General features: G+C 32.7%; 1 protein-coding gene across 3 annotated transcripts; it reads left to right on the top strand.

Moving 5' to 3' along the window:
- The first annotated feature begins 9,198 nt into the window (after positions 1-9,198).
- On the top strand, positions 9,199-16,080 carry TZP (zinc knuckle (CCHC-type) family protein). Of its 3 annotated transcripts, XM_089617133.1 has the most exons (9): positions 9,199-9,475; positions 9,626-9,693; positions 10,399-10,638; positions 10,717-10,875; positions 10,950-11,072; positions 11,159-12,593; positions 13,050-13,165; positions 13,285-13,388; positions 15,827-16,080. In XM_089617133.1, exons 3-9 carry the CDS (start codon positions 10,440-10,442, stop codon positions 15,935-15,937), a joined length of 2,247 nt encoding a protein of 748 aa, XP_089473259.1. In that variant the 5' UTR covers positions 9,199-9,475; positions 9,626-9,693; positions 10,399-10,439; the 3' UTR covers positions 15,938-16,080. The 3 variants fall into 3 exon arrangements, with proteins under 3 accessions (XP_089473259.1, XP_089473260.1, XP_089473258.1); XM_089617134.1 differs by lacking the exon at positions 9,626-9,693 and having other exon boundaries at positions 9,199-9,456; XM_089617132.1 differs by lacking the exon at positions 9,626-9,693.
- The last annotated feature ends 602 nt before the right edge of the window (positions 16,081-16,682 follow it).

Genomic DNA, 16,682 nt, shown 5'->3' with positions numbered 1-16,682 from the left:
GCTTCAATATCTCAGAACCAATTTTGAAGCCCTCACGATGCTCGAGGATGAATCAGTTGCTGAGTTCAACGTTCGCATTCGTGATCTTGCCAATTAATCATATTCTCTCGGGAAACCAATAACAGATGAAGATCTTGTTCGAAAAACCCTGAGAGCCTTGAGCCCTAGGTTCAAAATGAAAATCACGGCCATTGAGGAAGTTCATGACCTAAAGACGTTAAAGTTCGACGAGCTCATGGGATCCCTCATGACTTTTGAGCTCTCCATTCCTAAGGTGGAAAAGAAACACAGAGGGATGGCCCTCAAAAGCTCTGTTCATGAACAAAAGGAACAGGTATACCCAGACTCTGACAATGATATTGACGATACTATAGCTATGCTTGCAAAAAATTATAGCAGGGTCATGAAAAGACTCAACCAGATGAATGGGAAAAATGTCTCGCAAGATGTCAAGGACAATTTTCGACAACGATTCACAGGGTCCTGAAGGTCACGCCAACGATGTTTCTAATCCCTCTAGTTGATGTTTTTTTGTTCTGGTCTGTAACATCTAACTTTCTCTTAGACATCTTTCTGTTGGTTTTCTTCGCTACTGTTGCTTGTGTTTCAGACTGAGTGTTCTTTCTAGATGATTTGTAAGACAGCTTTCTCGTACTTTTGCTGGTTAATGATATGCTGTTGTTCTAGTTCTCATTCCTTTACAGGCTGTTGTTCCTCCCTCTGTGTTGGTCTATCCTTGCCTTTGGTATTATTTTGAGGCAATCGGGGGGAAAGGCGTCATAAGGTCATTTATTTTGACTCTCTTCTCTGGTCATGACGCTTGTATGAGAACTGGTCCTGGAAGTGCTTGCCTAAAAAAAAAATATAGCCAAAGGGGGAGATTGTTGATACGTTATTTATTGGCTTTATTTTTTAGTGCAAGATGTGTGGAAAGATGTCGGTCGTTATGTTTCCTCTTTTGGTATGACATCTTTCCTCCTCTGTGCAGACTCTTTTTCAGGCAAGTTTCCGGTTTTGACAGATTGCCTCGCTGGTGAATTGATTAAGAAATATTGCCTTGCTGCTGTCATTACTTCGAGATATCTTCTCGCTTCTGCCTTCATTTCAAGATATCTCGCTGCTGTTGTCTTCATTGCACAATATTCGCCTCGCTGGAGTCTTTACTTTGTGATTTTCACTTGAGGCCGGGTAAGGAAACCCGAGATACCTTCCAGGATTGTGCAGCTGCTATAAAAGCCATACGCTTCCCCTTAGCAGCTTTGACGCTTTCATCAAACACTCAGAGCTCTTAGACGTGCAAGACCGGCGGACTGGGAGACTGTGTGTTTTGGTGATAAGCGGTGTTTTCTCTCAAACATTATTCCACAAAGATTGAGTGTCTGTGAGAGTTGAGTTTTGTGTTCTCGTGATTGAAGGTTCACGTACAGCTGAAGACTAAAGGTCATCCGAGCCAGGAGGTTGCTCGAATGGTGGAATTGAGACGGAGCTCAAATTTCAGGGGGAGTCCCTGACTAGGTGATCACTGGTGGTAATAGTCTATAGGTTTTATTGATTTGTTGATTGTAGTCAGATATAAACCTTGTGTGTACTATTGACTACAAGATAGTGAAAAACCTTTCCACTGGCAGCGTGCCCCCAGATGTAGGTGTGTTTCACCGAACTGGGTAACCATATCGTGTGTACTTTGTTTTCTGCACTGTTTTGTTGTTTATCCATAATCTGTGCTCAAGCAAGTTGTCGGACACATTGTCAACACATTATGTGCGACATATTGTCTGTGCGTCTAATCAGAATTTCACATACTATCACCCGACCACCATCGCATGCGCTCTCTTATGAAACCTATGTATAAAATTTGCTTATTTCTATTATTTGATAATAAGACTAAATTTTTATATAACCGGCCATTATATGCCAAACTCTTTGAAAATCGTTTAATAATACGTATGTTGCGAAAGTTGTTTACTATTTGCCGGTTGGCTTATTGCTCGGTGTTTTATGATGCAAAGAATTGTAATGAGAAGATTTTGAAAGAAAGTTAATACAAGTTTTGCCAGTGAATCGGGCAACTACTATTTCATTTATGTCTTTTAGCCATCAAATAAATACATTAAAATAAATTAACAAATATTGTCAGAATGGTATGGTTTCTATTATTCTCCTTCAATAATAGTAAAATAAAATAAAAACATTATTTACTAATTTAACGAATTGCAAAATGTTTGAAACTAAAATTTGAATACAAAGCCTTCATTCTATCTGCATGACTGATCATTTCATCTTTGAGTTTTAATATTTGATGATAAATCATATCCAAATTTCAAACTTCTACAAAAATTCATACTTTTTTTTTTTTTTTTTTACATAAAAAGTTACATTGCAAATAAATATAAATTAGTCAAAGATGTCTGTTCATAAAATTTTGATTATTCAGTAATAGAAAAACTTAAGTTACAGCAAGAGAAATTTACAATGTCATTTTTTTTACAAGTGTATAAAAAAATTTGAAATTGTATTCTCTTTTAATTTTGAAGTAATTAAAAAAACTTGAATTTTTATTTTCTGCAACCGACCATGTTCATTCACACAGCCTAGGAAAAAATGATTATTTATGAAATATACTCGAAAATTGTCAAACCGATGATTTTTTTTAAAGTAATTTAGATTTCACATTGAAATTTCAATTATAGCTGAATCTTAAATGTATCAAAAATTGTAAGGGCAAAAAATTGAGCTACAAATTTATAATCATGGTCTTTATCAAATGGTGAAAAAGTTATAATTTAATTTTAGAGTAGAAGCAGCAAAAGGATTTAAATCACCCGGAGCATATGAGTTGAGTATAGCGCTCTATTCTAGCTAAAATGATATTATATAAAGAATTACAAACACCAACAACCTTTTAACAAAGAAGGATAAGACTTTAAAGTGTAAGATTTAAAACTAGGATCGAGGGATAACACATCGTGTATAAATTTTTGGTAAACAGAATATGATAGTACACACTTAATTTTGAAAAAAAATTATGACTGTTTCATAATATCCTTGAAAGTTGATAGATGTACCTAAACATTTGAAGACGACCGACAGCGAACAAAGACGTTGAAAGCACTTGTATGGTTATATCTACAACAAATAAATGGTAATGGAATGGCCCCATCAGCCTCTGGGTTATGGCATGGGAGTGAAACAATCAAATCTCTCGGTCATGACACGAGAGTGACATGGTCAGATCTCTCAGTCGTGACACAAAGAAGGTTCCTCGACCAAAATTTGGTATCCGCCATGCCAAATGTATGTCTCTTCAATTCTAATTGGCCAAATGACCTTACCTCCAAGTTTACCTAGGAAATGGTCATATCATCAAGTCTACTTGTCCGGATGGCCATATACTCAATTCTACCTGCCCAAATGGCCTTATCTTTAAGTATACCAGCAGGCGCAATGATCATTTCTACAAATCCACCTGGCCAAATGATCTTATCTTCAAATTTACCATGTTAAATGGCCATATCTCCAAATTTACCAAAGAAAATGACCATATCCTCAGGTTTACTCAAGCAAAACACCTTATCAACGTATATTTATTTGTGAATATGGAACATAGGAGCAAGAACTTACGACCGATTCAAAATCACCGCGGCCCAAAAATATTGTTTTTGTTAATTACCCTATTTTAAGCGTACGTGAGCCTTTCGATTTCATCCAAAGACCCATATTGCTCCAAAAAATCACCCAAACCCCTATTTAAAGAGTCCTTGTAACTTAAAAACACATATTTCCTTTTGTTTTAGTTTTTATTGTATTGTTTGGATACTTTTTGAGAGCTTTTGGAAGAGAGAAAAATTGCTCTTCAATGGAATCGATGCCTTCGACGAATCTCTTGAACTTAACTTCAATCGTTCTTCTTTCTTCTCTTCTTTTATTTATTTTATTACTTTATAATATTGTTGAACATCATTCATGTCAATATGAATTCCCTATTACTTTCATTATTTATTTTATTGCTTTTAATTATCATGCTTTTATTCATGTCTTCATAGTTGACCTAGGTTAGTTGAAAATTTAGGAAATTTATGTAATTGTTTGAACTCTTATCGTATTGCGTATAATTGTTTTAATAGGATTAGAGGTCAAGAGGAAAACAATATGTCAACTGCATAGGTTTTCTAGAACACTCGACATAGGCTAGTGGATACTTTTGATATAGTAACATTAGCATCCATAGGAGTATATTTTGTTGTTCGAAGCTGAAACCCCCGAATTAGTTAGTTCCGGTGAAATCATGACCCCCTACTTTTACTTTCTTGAAAAACCTTGATTATTTTTTGTTTTTTACTTTTATTATTTCCATTAGTCATTTAAAACCATCTCTCGTTCACTTTTGAATCAATTTGCAACAAGTTAGATTAAATTGTTAATTTTTCTAGTCCTTATGGGATCGACACTCTTTCTTACGTTCACTATATTACTTGGATGATACATACGCTTGCGTGTGTAATTTTATCGCAACAAATATTTGGATCCGTTGCAGAGGATTAGTTTATTTTAGCAATAGAAATAACTTGTATGCAATTTGATTTTTTTTTTTGCTAACTTTTGTGTTCAATTTCTATTTTGAAGGTGCATGCGAAAGGACATACCATCGACGAATCTTCTGTTAGACACGGAGATAGAAAATACTTGCAAAAAGAATAGAAAGAACCCAAAACACAGAAGATGGGAGATGCGCAAAAGAATCTCTTCGAGTAGGGCTTGCCGCCGGCAAACACGACGCAATCGACCATCGTGCTCCCGGTTGTTGGAGAGAACAAAAACTCCCGGTTGTTGGAGAGAACAAAAACATTGTTCAACAAACCCAATTCATGGGGCTGCCCACCGAAAATCTCCAAGACCAAATCACCAACTTATTCATCGAGAAAAGCAACACCTTCAATTTCCACAACATCACTGATGAAGCCATCCGCCTCCTCCTCTTCATGTTCTCTCTATGGGACCACGCCAAAGCTTGGCTCTATTCTCTTCCATCAGGCTCTATCACCTCATGGGCGGACTTGCGCACGAAATTCATATCCAAGTTCTTCCCCTTCGAGAAGATGCACCGAATACGCACCGAGATCCACTCGTTCATGCAATACGATAGAGAGTCTCTCTACGAGGCATGGGCTCATTTCAAAGAGCTCGAACAATGTCTGAACCACGACATCCAAGGGTGGATGATGGTTCAAATCTTCAACGGAGGTCTCTCTCCATCACATCGGGATGTTCATTCTTCCAAAAGACCGAGCATGAGGCCCACGCCATCCTCGAGGAGCTCGCCTAAAAAAATGATTAATGTCCATCCGAGCGGAGAATCATATGAACATTTAAAGATTACGGCCAAATGCTATAATTGATGGTTATTGTTTATCAGATCCACATAAAGGGGGATCCTGAACTGAATATATGTCTACATGTGAGGGCTACGATTTTTTTATCGTTCTTAGAAGTAAACGCTCATTACCACATCATCAAATCATGTGGAGATTATAGCACTACATGAAGCAAGTCGTGAATATGTATGGTTGAGATCAATGGCACAACATATTAGATCGACCACAGGTCTTCCAACAATCGAGGATCCAATCACACTTTATGAAGATAATATCGCATGTGTTGCTCAAATGAAAGAAGTATTCATCAAGAGCGAAAAAACAAAGCACATCCCTCCGAAGTTCTTTTCATTCACCCGAGAGTTAGAGAAGAACAATGTTATCAACATCCAGTATATTCGTTTTTGTGAGAACTCATCTGATCTCTCCATAAAGGCGATCCCCACTTTAGCTTCAAAAACCATATTCATGATAATTGAATGCGTAAATTACAAGTTTATAAAGGAACACACCCATGTCGGCATATGGGGGAGCTTTGTGTGGCTGTACTTTTTTTTTTCCTTTCACTGAGTTTTTCCTAGTAAAGGTTTTTACGAGGCAGCATGAACACGTAAAAATGTAATGAGCATCCCAAGAGGGAGTGTTATGAATGATATGATTTTCTCATTATAATTACCCAATTAGCTCATTACGTATTCTTTTACCTCTCTATTATTATGTTGTAGCAATTAATGTCTTGACTTTCTTGTCCAAATTTGACTATAAATAGATGAGCATGTATGATCTAAAATCCATACCCGGTTTCTACATTTCACTCTTCTACATCTCTATATCTCTCTCTCACTTTCTCTCTCTAAATTTATTGCCTTGAATTATTAGTGTTTAAAGTATCTGTAGTTTCAATTGTTGCTTTGGTTTTCATAAATATATATATATATATATATATATATATATGTATGCATATACGTGTGTGTATATATATATATATATATATATATATATATATATATATATATATAAGCAATAGGCCCCGGCGTTGCCCGGGAGACTTGATAAGTTTTAATTTAGATAATAACGTGCACGGTTTGCAATTGTTAGTTGTCATTTGTCATACGTAAAAGTTAGCATTTTTTTACCACTTTTTAATATATATTTAAAACTATTTTAATTAAATAATAACTCAGATATAAAAAAAATTAGAAATAGTAAGTTGTAATTATGAACACAATTTTTTTAGCAACACAAAAATTATGATTAACCAACATCATTATTATATGTTCATTAGTTTTCAATATTGTACTAATCATAAGTAATTTGAACTATAAAACTATTAATCGGCTAATAATTGTTATCGTTTTAAAGTTAGTTTAGGGAATTTTCATTTTTAGAGTCATTTTAGGAATTTTCGTTTTTTAGAGTTGTTTCTGAAATTTTCGTTTTTTAAAGTCGTTTCTGGAATTTTGTAAGTTTATTTTTTAAAGTTGTTTATGGTATTTTTTTTTTAAGTTTTAAAGGTTATTTATACAATTTTCAAAAAAATAAGCGGTACCGTAGACATAACAAGAAAATGTTTCTAGGTGAATAGTGAAAAATGGTTTTGCTTTATATATATAATAATAATATTGTAAATAATTGTATGTATAATTGGTACTCTCATTAAAGTAAAAAAAATGAGGTAAATAATTAATAACTCTTATCTATTTGTTGACCAATAAATTTCACTATAAATTGAAGTTGATGCATAAAGAAAAATTATCTTCATAAAATCATTCCCGGTTCTAAAAACTACTCTCTACATTCTTTTCTATCTTTTTTTTTCTTTAAATCTCGTCTTAATTAATATTAGTGTTAGAGTTGTTCTTTCTTTCTTGTCTTGAACTATTTGTTAAGCGATTCTTTGTTTTGTTATGATAGTGCATCTTTTGGTGCGATATCCGTGCCCATCATCACTAGGCAAAGATATACGCTCGATCGACTTGACTCTATTCTTTCTCCTAAAAAAGAAAAAGGCACACAAAAGTGAAATGCTTTTATATTACTGCTTTTCACTTTGTGCTTTCCCCACTGGAATCAAGCCCCAAAAACCTTTTTTTTTTTTTTTTTTTTTTAATTTTTTTATGTATAAGCTTTTATTCCAAATCTTGTGATTGAGTATTAATAATTTCTATTTTCAGAAATTATTTCTATTATTAATTGTCTACTAATCTATTAATTGACAAATATAAACTGTGAAATTTCTTTAGATTTTTCAAAAGATACTTTCTTAGCCAAAGCGAAATTTTTGAAAGAACGTCTGTCAAATAAGATGATGAGCATGTGTACTTTAGAATCTGATCATCACACTATGTGTATTTGAATACCTTACAGATAATAATAAAGGTAATATCATATTCATATGTATGTATGTAACTGTTTTAAAAATATCTTGAGTTAACTAGTTGGTTTTTTATTTATGTCCAAATTATAACTTCTTTTCCTACACATGTAGCATGTATGTATGGAAAATTGAGTACTTACTCATGTTGGGATTTTCGTACGAAAGTTAGTAGTAGAAGGTTATCCTTTGTTTTTTTTTGCTCCACGGTACTATTTACGTCATTAACGATATTGAAAAGAACTTTTCAACAATGTATTGGAAATTAAAAAAATCTATCAGATATTTATTCTGCTAATTTTCATTAGTCATTTATATTTATATTTTTTACTTAAAAAAATTATGAACAGTTGATAATTACACATTTAACGTATGATATTATTTGTTTCCTATTCATTATTATTTTTAAGGATAAATTACATAAATGCCCCCTGAACTTTTGACCATTTAACACGTGGTCCTTATTTTTATTTTTCTTACAGCGTCACCATTGAACTTTGACAATCTTACAAACTTAGTCATTCCGTCTATTTTTCTCAACAATCCATCCATTTTTACCCATGTGATTGACATGTGACTATTTAAACAGGGACAAAATTGTAACATAACAAAAAAAATATTGATTTAATAATTATTTAATATTATTAAAAATTATTATTTATTATATAAAAAAATAAATAAAAATAAAATAATTATGTAAAATATGAATTTTTAATAAAAATGCATTGTAAAAATGAATTATTATTTATTATTAATTTTCTATTATCGTGAAAAAAAAGTATAATGGAAATGTATAAAAAAAAGGTATTAAAAAAAGACAACAAACAAAATGAAAAATGAAATTTTTTAATTTTAATTTATTAATTTTAAATATAAAATAATTAAATAAATGATATATAGGTAATTTTAAATATTCAAGTTGTAATATGTGGATTACACAAGTTAAAATAGACGGAATATAGAAAAAATTTGACGGAAGGACTAAGTTTGTAAGAATATGAAAGTTTAAGGGCGACGCTGTGAGAAAAATAAAAGTAGGATCCTGTTATTAAATGGTCAAAAGTTCAGGAAACATGAGTGTAATTTATCCTATTTTTAAATAAAAATCGGAAATTACTATTTCTATTAAGTAAAAAAATCAGCTAACGAAAATATCATTTTTGTTAAAAAAATTAGCTAACGGAAATCATTGTAGGACAGACTAACAAAAGTGGTATTAGCCCTTCCTCACAGAGATCAAGATAAGCACTGACCCATTTTTGGCAAAAAAATCAAATGAAAATAAGTTAATAAAAACAATGGTACAACAAATAACGGAGTGGATATAATAAAGTCTTGACTTTGGAAGAGTACATGGCATGCAAATAGTCCACGTGGTGGATTCTTAACCTTATAATGCTGAGAATCTCATAGAAAGCCTTTCACAGTTTTAATTTTCTTTCACAAACCTTTACAAGTTGCAACTCTTTCTCTCTCTCTCTCTCTCTCTCTTGTTGGTTTCTTAGTTGTACAATAGATTTCCTGGGTGTAATGGTTTTACATCAGTGACGAAAGAAAGAAGACCATACATAGATATACACACACGTATATATACATATAAATAATATAATACAAGGCCAATATGTCTTGATTTTGCTTTTTGATCGTCAACGGAGTTAAAAGAAGCGATTTGTGGGTCACACTCTCACGGTTACAGCTATACATGCTCTAGTAAATTTTTTCCAATGGGGTATCTCTATTGTTTTCCTTCTAGTATTTCTTCTCGTTTCAGTTTCTGTGATTTTTCTTGTTTTTACTTTCTTGATTATTTTCATTCGTTGCATTACTGATGTATATGTGCCAATATTATGTTTCTTGAGTTGTTTTGTTTATTTTTCAGAAATTATGCAGACATACATGAAATTTTTACTTTTAAGAATCTTCTTTTTGGGGTGCTTGAGAGTTGAGGTTAGGCATATATGATTATCATCCTGATATATATATATATATATATATATATATATATATATATATATATATGGTATTAATATTATGTGAAAAATATCAGCGGATTGTGTCAATTATTGACTATTTCATGTATGCAAGCTATATGTATGGTTGTTACTTATAAGGGAATAAAAAGAAATAAAGGCCGCCTGTGTTTAATTAGTGCTAATTTTCATCTGTTTATTCCGATGGTAACCCATTTTTAGGAGGAACGTTAGCCAAATTTCCGATGTAATGATGAACGACTCTTGAAAAGCTTCTTTTTTTTTTTACTGACTGAGAGGATATATTCCATAAAAATCCTGTAGGTGGAAAATCAAGCAGTAAGAGCTTAACAAGTCCGTTGTAGATTTTAAAACTTCATTAAAAAAAAAAAATGGCTTTGAGAATTTTGTAGGTCCTGGTTTATAGTTTTGTTCTGTTCATTTATATAGTTCAAAGTTATCTTATGAACTACGAATATGATACACCACACTAGGTGCATCAGTAACAGATATGGATTTATGAGTATATACTACTAATCTTTGGTGTTGAGATATAGTCTAATTCATGTTCATACTGATTTTTTTTTCTTTTTCACTTTCATCATATAGAGTAAAAGTGCTAGATTGTAAAATTAGTTACATATTGTGGCGAGAACTAATTTTTTTTTTTTTTTTGGATCAGTAATTGGCGGTTTGAGAGTTTGTTGATTGGTGTCCCCAAAAATGAGCATAAACAATGAGCAAGACAGAGAAGCAGTGTTGGAGCTAGGACTGGCTCTGGGATTCTCGAAGCGGTGGATGAAGAGAAGGTTCATAAGAAATGGTTTCGGTGCAGGTGCAAATGCAGGTTCATCAGGACTAAACATGACATTTGTGACCAACAATAGCCCTTTATCCGAGCTTGTTTGGTCTCCCCTCAAAGGTTCCATCGCAATTATAAAATACACATTTGATTGAGAAAGAGCTTTATATACTCATATTTTATATGGCTGGAATTCAGGTCCGAGAAACGTTGCTCTTTTGCCGGCTCATAGAATCTCTGCCACCCCAAACTTCTCTGCTCACAACAGACTTATAGAAGACGAAGAACAACAACAACACGAAGAGTATATTCTAACGCAAAGCATATCTGTTCAGATGAAGAGCAATTGCGAGAAAGGTAATTATAGTTTTTCTGAGTTTGAGGTCAGTTGTTGAGTTTGATTTAGTTTCTGAAGAGATTTTTTATGGCAGAAAACGGTGGTGATGCCAAAGTTACGAATGCAGAGATCGTAGACGCTGCTGAAAAGGGCATTGGTCATGCTGAATTTCAGATAGATAAAGTAACCCAGGAAACCCAATTTTCAACTTTTTCAGGTATAGCATTTTTGGTTGATAATGAATCTGGTGAAACGAGTTACTTTTTTTGGATCATGGCAACATTTTGGTAATTTTACTTGCAGGTCAGAGCATCATGAAAAGGGGCGACATCTCATCGATGAAATTGGATCAGGAGACACGGGTCGATATCGTTAGCGCCAGAAAAACTGAGTCCACTTCCGAGAACGATGTTCACAATCTCGAAAATGAACCGAATAACGAGGCCGCGGCATCGTTGGAGCTTTCCCGCCGAGTCAAAGGCGCCGGTGCAGCGAACGCGGGAAAAGGGAAGGAAAAGGCTTTGTCCGACGAAGGGGACACGAAGATGTCGTCGAGCCATGAGAGCGTCGAGAGCTGTAACAGCACGGGCCTCGGAAAGAAACGCCGGAGATTCGAAGAGGATTTGGCCTCTGGGAGCAGAGGCGTTGAAATGAAGAGGCCAATGCACGCGAAGCAGGATAGCTCATTCATGAGTTGGATATCGAACGTCATGAAGGGTTTTTCTCAGACGGAACGGGAAGTCAATGAACCGGTCCCAATCAGCGTCGCATGTCCGATCGAGGACAGGGCCGAGAATCTCGACCGTAGGATTGTTTCGTTCGAGAAGGGCCGAGATACGGTCGGACCCCACAAGATCATCGGGTTCAAGTCGATCTTCGAGTCGTTGTATTGTCTGAAGGCCGAGGTTCGAGCCAGGACAAAGGAAGTTGATTCGGAGAATAAATTGAGCGACAATAATGAAAATCCCGAGGCTAATTTCGGGAAGCGGGTTTTGGTGGATTCGGACAATGTTGATGAGAAGCTTCACTTGGAATCGAGCGGGAAAAAAGACGGAACAAATTCGAATTCCGAGCCGCCGAAGACGACGTCTAAAATTGTCCGCAGGAATGATAATCTCGGAAGCGTCTGGATAAACCGATTCTCCACGAAAACAACCGGTTCATCGTCGAGACCTTCGAACACGAATTCAGAAAGTCTGAAGCTCTTAACGTCTTCTGATGCGATTACGTGTTTCTTCTGCGGTAAGAAAGGTCATCTGCTGCGAGATTGTTCAGAAATAGCCGAGGCTGAGCTTGATGAGCTTCTGAAGAATCTCGAAACATATAGGGGCACGAAAGAAATTTTTTGCATCAGATGTTTCGAGAAGAATCATTTGGGCGTCGCGTGCCCTAACAAAGCTTCCTCGATGAAATGTCTTCAAGTGGAATCTTCTCTCGAGGAAATGCGGATTGGCTCGGGATGCAACAGAGAGAATTCGAAGCTCGGTGAAGATGGCGAATCGGATTCTCTCTTGTCTCGTGGTTTATGCAAAGGCGATGAGTTGAGAGTGGGGACAAGTTTAGCAGTGCATCTCAAGGAGACGAGTCGAAAGACGAGTGTGGTTCACAAATACGACGTCTTGATAGAAAATCGGTTGGCTCCACTTTCCTTGTTTGTAGTGGAGCGGAATGAAGATGCTCCGAAAGGACTCTTTTATCTTGTGAGAAGCCTTCGATTGTCTCGTAACGATATACTAAAGTAAGTATATTTGCATTTCATCATTCTTTCCGAAGTACGTTAGTTTAAATTTGTTTTTGCACTGTATCTTAGACATATAAAATTGGAAACTTGGGCCCCAAGTTTTTAGAAAAGAAACTACGATTTATTTAAGTCACTTCTGTGGTGTGTGTGTGTGTGTATATATATATATATATATAGAGAGAGAGAGAGAGAGAGAGAGAGAGAGAAGGTCAATCCAGATGGTCGTTTATTGCTGCTATTGTATAAAAAAAATCTCTAGTGATCTAGAAGGAGATAGTTTCATTGCACAAAAAAATAAGGACTTGAAAGATTCAAGGGCTCATTGTTAATTAATTTGTGGTGAGGTCGGTGAGCTTCGAAAAACAAAACAAGTAAACGGTTATTATTAATCTTGTGCTGTGAAGAATCATCTGCAATATTGATACGTTTGTCTATTGTTAATATAAAAATTAGGTGGATGAATTCTCGCGGGCCGATATCGGAAATCGAAGGCTTGTACTTGCGGCTGAGGCTCGGAAAATGGGAAGAAGGACTAGGAGGAACCGGCTACCATGTCGCTTGTGTCATTGGTATAAACTCTAGAACCACATGCTCTTTGTCGAATCGTTTTGCATCGTGTGTCTTTCCCGATATTCATTTTATCCTCATTTTATTTTACAAGTATTTTTTTGGCTGGCCAAATGTTCAGGTACACACAAAGACAGCAAACCCAAAAGGTCCCTAGTTGTGAATGTGGGAGGAATTAAGTGCGTGGTCGAGAGCCGGTACATCTCCAACAACGACTTCCTCGAGGTAATAATTATGTACATTTGATTTATTTGTATATTTTTCTGAAATAAAATATAGAAAAGAAAATCATCTGTGCGTATTACCTTACCTTAATAGTCATTTTTCTGAAATATGTGTATTCATTCTGTTAGCATTATATCAAAACTCTAATATTACCTAGTAAAGAAAAGAGTTATATTTGTTTAACATTATAATAACTCTTTCTAACTTCTTCTTTTCTTGTTAATTTTTGGTTGACCAAATTTTAACGAGATGTTGATTTTATCCAATTAAATATAAAAATTAAACTGTTTTCCTTACCAAAGCATGAGCTTTTTGCTGGAAATGACTTGGGCCAAATGAAGTCTAAGTTGCATTCTAGGCTTGATAATTCTTCGACGAAATTACCTGGAATACTCACTTTTCAAAACTCTTCCAAGAATATTGTGCAGGACAAATAAATTCCATTATATACAGACTGTCTACAGCTTTTCATAGTTGTTTTCTTTAATGTTAATTTTTTTTAATTTTTTTTAATTTTTTAATTTTATTTTTATTTTTTTAGAATAGGGGATTGATTACAGTTCCAAGTTGCCGATATGTAGACCATGGGAGTTGCCTAGACCACCCCTAAATTTTGGAAAAAGTCCATCAACAATTAGGTCAATAACTTAATAGCACACCTCTCAACCATTAGGTCAATAACTTAATAGCACACCTCTTTTTTCAGATAATAAAAATAGTTAATTTAATTAACTTCGACCTGGTAAACTGTTTTCTTAATAAAATAAAAATTTGGTTAAAATTTTAAAAGAAATTAAAAACTTGAATAATTGCAGCAAATTCTTCTAATTTAATATGAAAATTTGTAAGTGTTTCTAATTTTTAATACAATTTTATAACTCATTTGTTTTTATATAATTTCACGACTACCTCATTTGTTTTTAAAATAATTTCTAAATTTTGCTTATATTTTCTTAAACATGTTATTACATGGTTACCCTATCCACTTGAGTCATTCAATTTTTTTTTTAATTAAATGACATTTTTAGCCGATTATAATTCATATATATGGATCTTAATTACATATAGGGATAACTTTAGATATTATTTAATTTTATGTAAAGTTTTTATTTATTATTTTTTATTATTTGACTTGTGTCGAATATTTTTATACAATTTAATTTAATATTTAGAGATAATTTAAATATTTATTCATGGATTTGCTTAGTAGTATTTATATGAAATTATTTTTTTTTGTTTTTTTTATTTAAATGAATGACATTTTGAGATGAGTTTAAGTTTTCTTCTTGAATTTAATTATATATTTTCATAAAATATTTTATACATTTTTTTTGGTCATTTTCGAATTTAATTTTTGGTTCGGCTCAATGTTCAAAATATCGGGATATATCGGTGATATATCGCCAATATATCGTTTTTTTGAAGAGTCGGTAAAATATCCGTTGTAATCGTTATCGTTTTATAAATATCGTTAAAATATTGATGATATATTGATAAAAATATCGCCGATCGTTTTTTTGAAGAGTCTCGGTCAAATATCCGTTGTAATCGTTATCGTTTTATAAATATCGTTAAAATATTGATGATATATTGATAAAATACCGATACTTTTTAATAGTTAAAAAATCCAAAATATCGACAAAATATCGTTTTATTTGTTTTTTTTTATTTTATTTATTTATTATTTCTTATTATTTTTATCTTTTACATATTAATTTTACTTAGTATTTATTAATTTTACTTAGTATAATGATATTATCAATATTTTCTTATTTATATTTTATAATACATATAAATATATGTATGGCAAATAACGTATTATATATATAATATCTATACTAATAGGCTAAATAATTAAATATATAATATTATTCTTTTTTTATTATTTTAAAGAATATTTGTAATGTAGTAGAAAAATATAACAATTTCTTTGCAAAAATTATTTTATTACATTTTTTAATATTGAGAAATTAATGTAAATATTAATAATGTATATCTATAAGAAAAAAGTTATAGGTATATTTTAAATTTGATTGTTTTATTAGAAATTTAAAAATATAAATAATGGTACATATTTTATTATATTTTGTTATAAGATTTTTGTTGATATATCCGTCGATAATCGATATATCACCGATTATCGGTAGTCGATATTAAAATTGTTATAGAATATTCATCGATATATCTATCGATACTCGATATATCCGTAAAATCAGAACCTCGGTATGAGTATGGATATCGATATTTTAAACCTTTGTTATGCCGACTTTATCAATTTCAACTTTTTGAAAAATTTCTCTCTGCAGTGCGAACGCAAGAGTCACTATAATGGTCAAGAGTATTCATTGATAGAGCATTATTCGACGTTAACTTTCTTGCTCAATGTGTTGCATTTACTATAATTTCTTAATAATGGAGTCGTAATATACTGTTTGTAGGAAGAGCTCATGGCATGGTGGTGTATTAGTTCAAGAAACGGTGGCAAACTTCCATCAGAAGAAGATTTGAAAATAAAGGTAAAGACTAAAAGAATATCAGACTTATTTTAACACATTTTTGTTGCATACATTTATATCCACGTTGACATCTATACTTAGATAGCTATTCATAAACGTGTTTGGCTTGGTTGTAAAGTGTACATAATCTCTGATTTTCTTTCTTTCTCCTTTTCTTAGTACCTTATTCTTATTTATATGTGTGTAGTATCTCGGAGATACTATCTCCTTTTCTTAGTACCTTCTTCTTATATATATATATATATATATATATATATATATATATATATATATATATATATATATTTGTGTAGTACTAATCAACGATTGCAATTTGAATGAATTCCAGTTTCTCTCTCTCTCTCTCTCTCTCTCTCTCTCTCTCTCTCAAGATCAAGTCCTAGTCTTACACATGTAATAATTTATAATTTATATAACCCTTTTTCATAAAAGCAAAATTACTTTACTTGAACCTAACGTTTTCATTAATAAATAAGTTAAAATGTTACAGGGTGGCAAAATATAATAACATTTAATAAGAGCTAATATATTTAAAATTAAATGTGTAATAAGTATCACTTTTGTATTAATGTAGACATGTATACAAACGCTTCAATTCACTTTTAAATATGAAGAAGTTTATACATTTTATTTCGGAACCAATTAGATCGAATAAAAAATGGCCATAGAATAATTGAAGCATTTCAAACTTTGTTGATAAAGCTATTAGTTATTGTTTTTTAATTAATATTTTATGTTTAAAAAGATAAAATTTTAATCTATTGTATCATTGATAAAA

The sequence above is a fragment of the Urtica dioica genome, chromosome 6 (genome assembly GCF_054948205.1).
Source record: "Urtica dioica subsp. dioica isolate 48M chromosome 6, U.dioica_male_clone48M_v1_H2, whole genome shotgun sequence".
In the NCBI taxonomy this organism is placed as follows: Eukaryota; Viridiplantae; Streptophyta; class Magnoliopsida; order Rosales; family Urticaceae; genus Urtica; species Urtica dioica.
This window is presented reverse-complemented; position numbering and strand designations above follow the sequence as displayed.

What these genes read in the sequence shown, in the direction of transcription:
- TZP (XM_089617134.1), top strand. Translation starts at nt 10,440, where the DNA reads ATGAGCATAAACAATGAGCAAGACAGAGAAGCAGTGTTGGAGCTAGGA. An exon ending in TGTTTGGTCTCCCCTCAAAG is followed by an intron (nt 10,639 to 10,716) that starts GTTCCATCGCAA and finishes GCTGGAATTCAG; the next exon opens with GTCCGAGAAACGTTGCTCTT. An exon ending in CCAATTTTCAACTTTTTCAG is followed by an intron (nt 11,073 to 11,158) that starts GTATAGCATTTT and finishes TTTTACTTGCAG; the next exon opens with GTCAGAGCATCATGAAAAGG.